Genomic DNA, 13,177 nt, shown 5'->3' on the forward strand with positions numbered 1-13,177 from the left:
GGAGTGAGATGCGAGTAGATGCGATAAAAGAGCGACTAGTGGCGGCTGAGGAACGGACGACAGCCCCAAGCCGTCCTGCAAAGGTGTCTAGACCGAGTATGGCTGCGAAGATGCGAAGGGAGCGGGGGCTTGCATGAAGCGAGTGTGGCGAAGTGATGGCGAGCTGTTTGCCAGAGGATGACAGAATGTGAGCTCAAGTCGGCAGCAGCGAGAGTGAGAAGACGTGAAGAGTGAAAGGCGATCTAGTCAAGCGATGATGTTGAAAGGAAGAACGGACGTGTGTGAAAGCAGCAACTTGTCCATCTATGCCAATTCACACTTCGGAACGATTACGACTTTTTTGGCTGATCTGACCGTCACGCATTTCGTACTTGCAGAGCGGAGAAACAGCAATTCCAAAATTCAAGGCAGCACACCGCGACTCTCTCTTAAGCTTGAGCTCAAGCTCAGGCTTTAGACTTAACTTCACGCTCAGCGGCGCGACGTCAAATTACCACGTCAAATTACCACGCTTTTCAGACTTCCCGGCACCGGCAGAGTTGGAATATATGCACCACTTCGTTGAGGCCACGACCAGGCTCTCTTCGTACAGGTGTGTGGCAGCTGCAATGCTTATCATATTACTAGAGGCAAGTGAAACTACATGGGTATATATATATATATATATATATATATATATATATGCCTTGACACCATCTCTGAGAACGTTGGACTGTCTTAGATGAGTCGAGTGTCTCCTGCAGAGCTCCTGAGCCGTTGCCATGTCAACCTTGATGCATTTCACGTGCCTCAGTCAGCTCGTGAATAAGCGGCGTTTGCTTTCACCAGCTTCGCCCGGTCGGCATTCTGGATAAACCCTGGAAATTTTCCGTCGTATCTTCAACTGCAGTCGAACGGCAGAATGCTAGCCGGACAGCATTCCCACAAGTGGTCCTCTCTTTCATTTTACAGTCTCGAACATCTGCAGCCTGACGATCCTGTTCGCACCCTGCATACGATGCACACCTTCGTTGGCTTTAATCTCAAGCAACACAATCTCAGCTCTGATGCTAGCTATAATGCGAATGTGAAAAATCCAATCATTGAATGCATGAACTTCACTCGTCGTCTTCATTCTCATCATCCAGAATCGCCAATCTGGGCTTCTTGAGAGGACCCGTGCTGTTGATGTCGGCACCAAGCTTGGCAGACGCGTTCGAGATGTCGGCAAGCTCCTGTGATGGCAACACCAGAATGTCGTCCTCGTCTTCGTCGCTGTCGGCAAGGAAGAGACGCTTCGTGTCGACTCGGCGATTCCCGCGATCACTAGCGTCTTGCAACGGCATGACGGCTTTTGTGGGCTTGGTCTTTGTCGCTTTGCGCTGCTTGGCGGCGCGCAATGCTTCGAGCGCGTTGAGTTTGTCATCGTCTGCCTCCTCGTTGTCGGCCAAGGAGCTTGTGGCTGGCGTGTCCTCGTCCATGTCATCTTCGGCGTTCTCATCACTGGAGTCACCCCCTTGAGATCTCTGTTGTGTGGCGGCAGCTTCGTTCTCAAGATCGCCTATAGCAAAGGCGAACTCGTCATCACTGTCTGTAATAAAGTCTTGCTGGGTCCTCCGCTTCTGCTTTCGTGATCCGCCCTTCTTCGATGTTGGCTTGGATCGTTTCTTGCCTCCACTGCTGCGAAGCAAGCCTCCATCTGCCGCGGCGTCTTCGCCTTCCACCAAGCTGCGGTTGGCACGAAGGCGATCAAAGTAGTCGCCATCTTCGTCCGAGCCGCTCTGGCCTCCATTCCAGCCGTCTGGAAGATCTGCTGGATCGATCTCCTCTGCCTCTCCTCCGGCGCCAACTCGCGGTTTACGCACTCGCATCAAAAGTGCCTGGAGCTCTCGACCATTTGTATCCAGCGGCTCGCGAATGAAGCGCTCGATTGTCTCGATCTTCTGGTCAAGGTGGTTTGGAAGGATCTCTTTGGGTACAGTCCATCTCCAGTTCACAAGTTCGGCATCGTTGGCTTCCAAACCCACCAGTCGGCACAGCAGCTTGAGCTCAGGTAGCAACGATGCATCGGTGCGAAGCTCGTCATTGCCGCGATAAGCAAGCTCGTATGGCTGGAAGCGTTCCACAGGCGACTCATTCCGCTTCTCAAGCTCTCCCAGCAAAGCTCCACCATCCTCTCCATCTCCACCCAAGATGTCGTTGGAAGACTCCGACAACCGTTGAGCTTCTTCCTCCTCGTGTCGCAAAATCAGCTCTGTGCGCATCACGCTCGCCATCTCCAAGGCAGACTTGACCCAAAGCACAGCCTGCATCTTTTCCTTCTTCAGCAAAAGGCCCACTGCGACTCCAATCTCCTCCTCAGACGACATGCCCGGACGCACAGCGATCTCGGACGGCACCTTAGGTGGCTTCGGCAGGCGAGGCGGCCTCTTACCGGTGTCGTAGATCGATTGCTCTTCAGGCGAAAGCTTGCTGAACTTGCGTAAGATGTAGTCCATAAGCTTCTTGAGGTTTGGCGCCGTGTTCGGGGCACGGGCTTCGAGGATCCGGATAGCATCTCCACTGAGCACTTTGCGCAAAGCTGCACGATGGCCGCCGAGGAAGAACTGTCGGTAGTCGTTGGCTTTGATAGCGATTCGATGCATCACGTTCACGAGCTTGTTGAGTTGGTCCTCCATGTCGGTAAAGTCTTGCCAGCGAGCTAGGTAGTCGATGCAAGCCTTGGTCAGCTGCTTGGTGGCGAGCTTGCGCTGGAAGTCGGCAAAGCGGAACTCGCGTTCCAATCGTGTCTCTTTCAGTTGCTCCTTGACCTGTGTTGCTTCGTCTTCGTTGGCGTCAAGATCGCCGTCTTGTCGGGAGCGACGGACATGCTTCTTGGCTTGAACGTACATGTGGTCTTTGATGGATGCGTAGCGTTCCAACATCTTGGGCATGACGTAGGCAAAAGTGATGATGGTGTCGAGGAAGGCGAAGCTCTGGCTGGTGTAGGATCGGACGATGGCGTGACAGGCATCGAGTGTCTCACTCATGTAGTAGAACTCGGCTTGCAGACCTTCAGCGACGTCCCTCTCGGATTCCTTCTTGCTGCTTGCTAGCTCGTCCACAAGTCGTAGCAGAACAACCCAGAGCTGGACAGAGGCAACAAACTCGAGCCATGCTTTTGACTCTTGAGCCTGAATCGTTCTAACGAGCACCATACGGAATGCCCACGGCTCGAGCCACTGGCTGACGAGCTCAAAGGGCCATTGCTCTACTGACCCGACCTCGGATTCGGTGATTTGCTGCTCGATCTGCTGATCCTCCGTTTGTTGTAGCTGCTGCTGATCGAGATCTATTGTATTTTGGGTTGCGATCGGGTCTGCTACGGTTGTTGCTTTGCTTGTTGTCTTTCGTTGAGTGGCCGCAGCAGCCCGACGCAACAGAAAGAACTCCAGGAAGAAGGCACCCAGCTGCATGATGCGGACTCGCGCCACGTCCAGATCGCCGAGCTTGTCACGTTCGGAGCGGATGTCCTTTAGAACCGACTTGGCTAAGGGCTCGAAGCCAGACTGAACAAAGGTATCTGCCCACTCTTGCAGGATTAGAGCCGCATCTGCCGTCCAGTCAGACTTGAGCTTGGGTGCACCTCTCTCCTGGGCATCCTTTCGGCGTTGAGCTCGTCGCTTTCCCTTGTGCATGGCTTCGTCGGCAAGTTGTGCGACCGACTTGACCAGGGCCGCCTGGTTGCGTGCGACTCGGCGCTCGCCATCGGGTCCGACAAAGTTGATCGTGGTTCCGAAGCGGGAGTGACGAGTTGGCATCTTGCCTGTGATGGATGCTCGCTTCATCTTCGCTTCTGTTGCCAGGCTCTCTGCAAGGGCAGAGCTCGAAGGCAAGGTGCTGATGGTCGTTCTGCTTGTGGCAGCCGCTGAGGTCCCAATGCTGGTGGAAACTTCTGAGCTTGGAGAGGGCCTGTCGAAGGATGCAGCCTCAGCGATCTCCTTGACCTTGGTGCCGACGAAGATGTGGAAGATGCATTCGGATGCGACGGCGTTCCAGGGGTTGAAGCTGGGTGTTTCGGCGCTGCTGGCAAGCATGAGAAGTGTGTCGAGGATGTGATGCTTTTGCATGGCCTGAACGAGCTTGCTTTGCAGGTTGGCGTTGGAAAGTTGAGCCACGCTCGCTAGACTGGTAGTGACTGGGTCTCGGACAGCAAGTAGATTGCGGAAGAAGTGGAGGCACATGCCGATAATACCGGTGACAAGACTCGATCGCTGGTGTTGCTTTGTGGCGAGGTTTGGCAACAGAAGATAGCGCATGACAACGCCAAGAACATCATGTTCCTTGTCGAGGGATTGGCTTCGCAGAATGACGGACTTGTAGTCGATCAGGTGCTTGTCGAGTTTGGTGATCTCATGAAGCTCATCCGAGCCAAAGCCTTGCTTTTCTTGTTCTCGCACTTCGGCGACGCCGTCGAAGGGCCATGTCATGGCTGTCAGCAGATCTGTACATGCTAAAGCAATAGCATCTCCCTCTTTGCCCTGCCCAGCGCTTTCTAGCAACGCGGGGACGATGAAGTTTTCTAGCACTTGGTTGTCGGCGAAGGCGCGTGCCACCTTCCTTGTTGGATCTTCATCATCCAGCTTCCACAGCTTTCGAAGCGATCGCAGAGCACCCAATGCTCGTGGACCACGCTGCCAGCGAGTGTAGACCTCGTCGGTGTTGTGATTGTCGGCATCCTCTCCGTAGTCATACTGACCGATCTGCATGCAAAGATCCCTGGCCGCATCGCGAATCTCTTCCTTGTCAGGCTGATTAGCTTCATCGTAGTCTTGACCTTGCCCATCGTGATCCTCCCCAAAGCTGTCGTCACTGATATCTGTGAGGAACCCTTCTTCGCCTTCGAGGTCGTCCGAGTAGTAGTCGTTTTCGTTGGACATCTTGAGGAACAGCGCGCGGCGCGCCTTCAGGGAGATGAACGCGCAAAGCCGATGTCGAGGGCTTAATTGGGATGCTAGAGTGGATTTTCGAGCATCGAAGGGAGGATGATGTGTGGTGGGTGAAGATAGAAGGTGTCGTTGTTGGCAGCTTCGATAGCTTTGAGAAAGCCAAAAAGTGGAAGGTAGAAAGAGACCCTGTCAGTCGTGTAGAGGTGCATGGCCGAATCCAACACCTCTCAACGCGACGCGCTGCTAAAAACGCGTCGCATTTAGATTTTTTCGGTGAGGGTTGTGAGACCGTCTCTTTATTAACAAAATGTGGGAGCATTTTCGTACCTACTGTATGATGCCTCACTTCTGAGACTGCCTACGACACTCTCTCCTGTCATTAGGCGTTCTGGTTTTCAGATGGTGGTGTCTTGCACGTCGCGGCAGTGACTAGCGGATGGCCTTGGACTGCTCATTATGTGATGCAACCTTGTCGCCGCTCAAAGTATCGGAGTCTGCAGATAGATGGTTGTCGACAGAGTAGACATGGTTGCGTTGCTGTCGACTTGCTCTTACACCTGTTCGTTTCTCTGCCACCACATCATCCAGTTCGGGCCTCCCAAGGGAATGTGGCCTTGCGAGGAGGGCAATCAAGCAAGCCGGTAAGGAAGCAATGAGTTATCAACTCTCTGACCTCGAGCTCAGCATTGCTGACGATTGTCGGGAGGCCCGACGGGAAGGGAGACGCTCGTGACCAAAGCATTTGTCTAATTGTCGGGCTTTCCGACAATGTCATGCACTGCCGGGCCATTCCTGAATCTTGCGCTCCGACATCGAAGTAAGGGAGCGAGGAAGAGCAAGAGGGAAGAGAAAACGGAAGAGCAAACGGAAGAGGGAGAGCATTCTTCTCGAAGTGGCGCCAGGCGACCGAATTGACCGATGCTCTTGCTATTTGGTCATCTCAACGTGCAGAGGCGAGATAAATGATTTGCATAGACGATCTTTGGATTGTCGCCTTAGTCTCGAAAACGTATGAGAGTTCGATCCTTTGAAGCTGTCAAGTGCCAACGTGCAGCGGACATTGGAGCACGATGATTGGCAGACGGAATTTTCCGATGACGAGAACGAGAAGAAAGTATGGAAACTTTCAAGTAGGGTCACGAGAAGTTTCCGTTTGGATGCGCCGTCGGACGATGCAGAGATGACGGCCTTGCATGCTTTGCAGCTAGTTCTTCTTGAAAAGCCACTTTCTTCTCATCACACTTCTTTTCGGCAACTCCGACATCGACATTTTTCGTCATGAGAGTCGATGAAAGGAGTCCTGAATTGCTCCAGAATGTCATTCTCAGCAGTATCTGGTCTGTTCATCACTGTGACCAATAGAATCTCGTATGAGGCTGAAGACAAAGAAAGACCGAGGAAATTGCGCGGAAGCAAATCGTTGAGACGGAGAGATTCCGATTTGAGGAACAACAAAAAGGACGACGCGTCAGCAGCTCAGAGCCACGCGGCAAAAAAAACTCCGCTTCTTCCCCCACACTTTTCCCCTCACTCATGGAATCAGCTTCACGCTTTGGCCTTCATCTCTCTATGGTAGCGATAGACTTTAGGACAGCCTGGAGCGCCATGCCAAGACTACGACACTTGAACCGCCTTGAGCTATCACTGTTAGAGAGATAGTATCTAGGAGCAAGCTTGCTGATCTGAGTTTGCTACGGAGCAACGGCTGAAGTCGATCTTGCTTTCGGAAGAAGGGACAGTCGGCGTACAGCGCCGCAAGATGAAAAAGGGATGAAGGAGAGCAGCAGCAGAGCTTGTTGCATGCAACTCTGGAGCATGCTCGGTCGCTCCAGTCTGTGTTGTTCTGGGCAAAAAAATTAAAACAAAAACAAAAATGTTAAAAAAATAAATAAAAAATAAATAAAAAAAATAATAATAATAGTAATAATAATAATAATAATACTAATACTAATAATAATAATAAAAATAATAATAATAAAAAATCCCAAATTTAAAGAACCAACGAGCCTCACAATTGGCATGCATCTGATTCGATCCATCTCGTTTCTATTCGTGCACAAGTCAGCGTTCATCTGTTGAGATCTGTTTGCGAAGGCGAAGCGATCCCGAAGTGCAAACTATTGACGACGTCTTCCATGAGTAGTCTGCTTGAAGCCTGTTTTTGTTGTTCTCCCGTTGTCGACTAAGAAAAGAAGTATTTCGTGTGGGCGACGCGGAATGAGTGGATGTAGTTAGCCATGTTCGTGTGCTTCTGTTCTTTTCCGCATGGCTCCTGTCTCGCAACACCAAGACCAAAACGCGATGCGAAGTCAAAGGCAAGGAGCAGCGCTAAGTGCGCCCAAAACCAAGCCAGAGCGAGGTATGACAGGGCAGACACAGCACACGTCGGATGCGTTTCTCGCGTTTTTTTTCTTTTCTTTTTTCTTTTTTTGAGTGGCTTTTCCCCCCTCCTCTTCGGAAGTGTAGTCAAACAGGCGAACCAAGTGTTCGAAAAAGCTGGAACTCGGACAGGCAGTGTGTGGGGCACTTTACGAGAGTCTCAGCTGAACCCCACTTTCTTTCGCCTTCCCCGCAATTTATTTATTTATTTATTTTTTGTTCGTCGTTTCTTTGGCTGTGTTCTTTGCCTGCCCCATGCTCATTTACTCGCTCGCTCTCTGTCTCTCTCTCAGTATTGCAGGCCTTATCCTGCTTGTCTGCTGCTGCAGTAGCTTATTCAACCATCGTCACACCGTCACACAAGAGGTTGAATTGCAGTCTCACAATGCTTCATTTCACTTCATCCTCGCACAATGCACAACTCGAGAATGAGAGAGAAAAGTGAAGTGAAGTGAGCCTTCGGTAGAAGCCCGCCGCCGCCTTTGTGGCTTATGCTTTGTGATTTTTGCTGCTTCTTTTTTTTTTCCATGGGTTGCTTGACCTTTGAACTCTCTCTCTCTCTTTCGTCTGCTCACCGGTGCAACACAACCGTTTTCGGGCCCCCGCGCCTGTGTTCATCCCCCATCCCACCTCACCCTCCTGCTCCTGCTGCACTCTTGCATCCTGCTCTCCCTCTGCTTCTCCTTTTGTGTGACTACAGGATTGCATTTCTGCACTCGCTGCTTCTGCGCCAACGCGCCTCACTTTCTACTATCCCGCCATTGGCCGCGATCGAATACTCTGCGACACCCTCCCGTCTCCTCGTTGCTTTGTTTTGTTATGCCTTGCCTTGCCTTTCCATACTTTTGCATCCATCCTCAACACTTCTTTGATCACCATCAGCCTGTCCTTACATTCACCTCTTCCGGCGACACTCGCTACCTTCGTTGCACCCACGATTTTTCCTTCCTTCATCTTTGCTCGCAAGACGTCCCACTGACACCGTCACCGGCATACACTTGAACAGCAGGCTACACCCACCAACCAACGATAAGCATACCTTTGCCATTGCGTGCCTCGAGCATCGACCGACGTGCATAGTTATCTCGTAATCTCTTGAGGTGTCCATCTCGCTTTCTCGCATCGACGGACGACCGGTCTCAAACCTTGTTGACCCTTGCCCGCCTACCTCTCCGGTGTTGATCATTTCCTCGGCAAACTTCATCTGCCATTATCTCCTCTGCGACATCCGACCTGCACCGAAACCTAAACCTCGAACGCTCAAACGGATCTCGAGCGCAACTGTAGCCGACTCTTACAGTGCTCCCGCCCGGTGGTTGGTGGTTACGCGCATCCTCCCGCAGCAAGTCATCCTGCACGCCTTGAATTTGCGTAGAACGAGCACGTCACGTTTGCATCTATGCCTGCCTCTGTCCAAGCTTCGGGGCCTCATTCCATCGACGTCATGGTGCCCAAGAAGCGTCAGCAGGGCTTCGACCCAGGTACCTCCGGTAGTTACTCTGCAGCCGGCGCCGGCCCGGGTCTCAACGTCTCTTCTGCCCTAGACTCGCATTCATCTACGGCAGCGCACACCAACAACTTCTTCGGTCCTTTTGGTACAAATGGACTCCCCAGCAGCTTCATCGACACCGACATCTTACTCAACGACGACCTCTGGAATCAGTTCTCTCCAGCGACCACCAACTCGTCCAACAACGGTGGCCATCCGCCCTCTGACGGTCCAGATCACAACCAACAGCAGAACACCGCCCTTGACGTCAACTCTCGCAACGACAGTACCAACGAGCGAGCCTTTGGCGAATCCTATGTCAACATTCCACACACCAACTCGCTCAACATGTTTGGCCTGCAATCGCGCACCTTCGCTACCCTGCGTCCTACCTATGATGCGCTTAGTCGTTTGAACAAGGACGTTTCATCCATGGACGATGGAGACTCGCCCGACGGCTCCAACGGCGAGACCACCTCTACTGTTGCCACTAGTGTACTTTCGCCAAGCTCGCTTGGCACCACCGTCGGAAGTCTGCCCAAAGGCTCAGGAGCTCGTCATCATCGTTCGACCAGCAATGCTTCTTCCTCTCAAAGGTCCAAGACCACGCGCAGCTTGAGCCGAAGTCGCACCCGCATCGCAGCTGGCGTTTCAGAACGACGCGGAGCAGAACGTTCGCCATCACTCGATCGAGGAGGTGTCGGCAAAGCTCCATCCTCTCGGGCCCGAGTCAGCCGTAGAGCTACGGTCGGGCCTGCTGCGCTCGCTGGCAACTTACAGCCTCCCAACCAGTCCCTTCCTGCGCGATCATCCGTTTCCGGCAACCCTGGTACGCTTGCGTCCAGTTCGTCTATGGGTAACTCAGCAAGTTTCCAAGCACAGACACATCGCTGGAGTCTCTTTGGCACGGATGGTTCCAGCATGCAACTCAACTTGGCCGATCAGCCCTCCTGGCACCAGCAGTCGCACGATGGCCAGGGTCGACTGGGCACTCACTCGGCTTCTTCGTCCTTGCCGACATCGCACAACTTTCACACGAGCATGGCCCATTTGAACCTACAGACTCCACCAGTCTCTTCGGCGATGCACAACATGTCGGGCAAGATCGAGGACGATGGCAACACGAATCAGCGCTTCAACCCTTCCCTCTTCCCGCCTTACACGCAGGTGCAAAGCCATTCCGGCTTGTCAGCAGTCGACGACCTGAGCGGTCAGCAGCACAACATGCCCGAAGATGCAAATGCACGATCCAGCGAGGCATCAGAGATCAGTGAAGCCAGATCGACTCCAACCAGCAAGGCGAGTCGACCTAGCAAAGTTGCCTCACATGCGTCTCGAGAGAAGATCACCAAGGATGTCAAAGCAGAGAACAGTAAGACCGATCTCAAGACTGTCAGTCCAGAAGAGGCTCAACACGGTGAGGATGACGACGATGACGACGATGACGACGACCAGCCCTCGGCAGGTATAGGCGGCAAGAGCGAAGCGGAAGCTAAGAAGCTCGCCGAGAAGCGTCGCAAGCGTCGTGAATCCCACAATGCTGTCGAGCGTCGTCGAAGAGACAACATCAACGAGAAGATCACCGAGCTGGCCACACTCCTGCCGGAAGCAATGCTTCTCGATGCTATCGCCACCTCCACTCAGGGCGGCAACAGTGGAACTTTTGCCCCTGCTTTGGCTGCTAAAGCTGCACTAGCGGCAGCCGCAGCAGCAGTAGCGAAAGGCGACACGATGCCAGATGGCATGGATGGCCACGCCAACTTGCACAAGTCTTCAACGGAGGCCTATGCAGCCGCTTTGGCACCTGTCCATGCTAACAGTGCGGCATTGGCAGCGGCACAGGCTAAGCCGAACAAGGGCATCATTCTTCGCAAGAGCGTCGAGTATATCAGGCATCTGCAGCAGTTCTTGGACATGCAAATGAGTCGCATCAGCTTCCTTGAGGCTGAATTGGCACGGCCACGCCAGGCACTGGCTGCCTCAGGAATGCAGGCTCCACCCACGACAGACCCCCACCAAGGTCTCAGCATGATGCATGCTTTCTTTGACCAGGGCAACACAGGCAACGGAGAAGGTACAGACATGTTTGGCAATCCGATGCAGCAGCAACAACAGCAGCAGCAGCAACAGCAACAAGGCCAGCAGCAACAACAGCAACACCTGCATCACCAACAGCATGCTCAGCAGCAGCAGCAGCAGCAGCAGCAACACCAACCACCTCCTCAAGACTTCAGCGCCATGAACCTGCTGAGTCTGGGCATGCCCATGGATCAACAGCCTCCTCAACAAGCACAACCCCAGCAACATCAGCAGCAGATGGCCATGCGCCAGGGAGGCATGCCTATGTCGCACTCGAATTTGGGCTCCCACGATGCATCTGCAAGCGGTGCTCCTGCACTCGCCGCATGGCTCGAAGGCTTCGATCAGCGTACCGGTCTTCCACGCCGCTCGTCTGTCGATCCGATTGAAGAAGAAGAGCATGAGAGCGGAGAAGAGGACAAAGAGCTCAGCCCGCGTGGGCGCAGTCAAAGCTCGAGACTCTCGCACGATGCTCATGATGAACACTGGCGTGGTCGATCTCGCCACAAGGTGGGACGTGGCGGCGGTGCTGGAGGTAGGGTACAGGAAGGTAGCTGGCCGGAGTTACAACCGTCGGAAGCGCAGTCACCAATGCAGTTGGTTTCTGGTGAGGAGCATCAGACTACGACTGCTTCGTTCTCGGATTTGGGCGAGATGAAGCTTGATCTTTGAAGGTCATTGGTTTCTTACTTCAACACTGCTTGGTTTCTCATCTTTACAAAAGTGCTTGTACCAGTATCGATTCTATGTCATCGCCAACCTATCAAATCACCCGTTGAGTGCAACTCTTGACTATCTGCTCGTGGTGGGAGGAGAGGTGTTGATGAGGCGCGTCCTGGACAGTGTAGTGAAAGCCGCGTTCCGAGTTCATTTCTCTCCACCTCTTAAATGCGCGTTTTGAGAGAGCCAGAGTCGCACGAGCCAAAGCCATCTTTTGGCACCGACTATCATCATCCACCTGGACCTGGATCGCTCGATCTTTTCACTATCATAACCTCAAGCGGCATCCACACAAACCTTCTTGCGACTGAGTTCCCATCGTCAGCAATTACAAGTTATTCTCACCCAGGGAAATACTGCACCGTTCCTCCGACCCTCACCATACAATCGCAACAATGGCATCGATATCCGAAGCCCGTTCGAACTTCAACCTGAAAGTTCTGCGGCGACATGATCCATCAATCGTTGGTATCATCGAATCAGCCTCCTTCGTCGTCCTTTACAACTACAATTCGGGCGAATGGACCAAAACCGGTGTGGAAGGTCCACTTTTCCTCTTTCGTCGTCGACTGCCTCCTTACAATGGTTTCTTTTTGATGAATCGCAATGGGCTCGAGAACTTCAGTGCAGACGTTACACCAGAAGATGACTTAGACATTACACCAGAGTTTATCATTTACAGACCAGAGACGACAAACGAGGTGTATGGTATTTGGGTGTTCGAGCCGAATCAGAGGATGAGTGTGGGGGACAAGTTGTTGAAACTGCAACAGATGACGGAAGGGCCGAGTGAGGAGGTGGTGAAGAAGGCAATGGCGGGAGATAAGGAGACGGTGGCTGCGGGAGCGAGTGGGGATGGTAAAGGGCAAGCGACAGAGAAGGAGAAGCAGCAGCAGGACGGTGCAAAGGGTGGGAAAGGGAAGGCTAACGGGAAGCCGAAGAAAGGAGCAAAGGCTTCAGCGGTCGAGAAGAGCAGTGATAGCAGCACATCAGCAGCGGCGCCGGCAGTGGTATCAGCGGGCGAGAATGAAATCGCAACGCAAATCAGCCTTGATGACTTGTTTGGTAGCGCTATTGCGCCGGCACAACCAGAAGCGGAAGCAACAGACGTAGCACAGAACGAAGCAACGTCCAAGTCAACTGCTGAAGAGCAGCCTGCATCAAACGAAACTTCCTTGCTCGACTCGCTCTTCCAGTCTGCTTCGCTGGACTCCGACCCAGCCCTCGCAGCTGCCGCCACTGAATCAACCAAGTCCGCACCATCTCCGCCCAAGTCTACGGACAACAACCACGCACAGAACCTCCTATCACTCCTTGGCGTGAACATAGCAAGCAATGCACACGGAAGCGATGAGGCTTCAAGACAAACACAAGCATCATCAAAAGAGCCACCCACAGATAAAAAGGAGGAAAAGATGGACGCTGGAGCACCGAAGATGTCCGATCTCATCGAGGCGGGTATCCGCGATCGCATTGGGTTGGGCGATGACGGTCGGCCGTTGTCTAGAAGAGAGTTCGTTACAGAGCTGCTCAGCATGGTTCATACCAATCCGGACTTTGTGAGTAAGCTTTACGGAGCTTATGTTGCTCGTGTGTCGTAGCG

General features: G+C 53.0%; 3 protein-coding genes across 3 annotated transcripts; 2 read left to right on the forward strand and 1 right to left on the reverse strand.

Annotated features, from left to right (window-relative positions):
• Window positions 1–1,097: 1,097 nt before the first annotated feature.
• On the reverse strand, window positions 1,098–4,898 carry UHO2_03672 (uncharacterized protein; the record flags this gene model as incomplete). The annotated part of the gene is made up of 1 exon (XM_041554278.1): window positions 1,098–4,898. The coding sequence occupies one exon, from the start codon at window positions 4,896–4,898 to the stop codon at window positions 1,098–1,100; it is 3,801 nt and encodes a 1,266-aa protein (XP_041410212.1).
• Window positions 4,899–8,685: 3,787 nt separating this feature from the next.
• On the forward strand, window positions 8,686–11,526 carry UHO2_03673 (uncharacterized protein; the record flags this gene model as incomplete). The annotated part of the gene is made up of 1 exon (XM_041554279.1): window positions 8,686–11,526. One exon carries the CDS (start codon window positions 8,686–8,688, stop codon window positions 11,524–11,526), a length of 2,841 nt encoding a protein of 946 aa, XP_041410213.1.
• Window positions 11,527–11,969: 443 nt separating this feature from the next.
• On the forward strand, window positions 11,970–13,175 carry UHO2_03674 (uncharacterized protein; the record flags this gene model as incomplete). Its single annotated transcript, XM_041554280.1, has 1 exon — window positions 11,970–13,175. One exon carries the CDS (start codon window positions 11,970–11,972, stop codon window positions 13,173–13,175), a length of 1,206 nt encoding a protein of 401 aa, XP_041410214.1.
• Between the last annotated feature and the right edge of the window lie 2 nt (window positions 13,176–13,177).

This window comes from Ustilago hordei, assembly GCF_900519145.1.
Source record: "Ustilago hordei strain Uho2 genome assembly, contig: UHO2_contig_06, whole genome shotgun sequence".
NCBI classification, from domain to species: domain Eukaryota; kingdom Fungi; phylum Basidiomycota; class Ustilaginomycetes; order Ustilaginales; family Ustilaginaceae; genus Ustilago; species Ustilago hordei.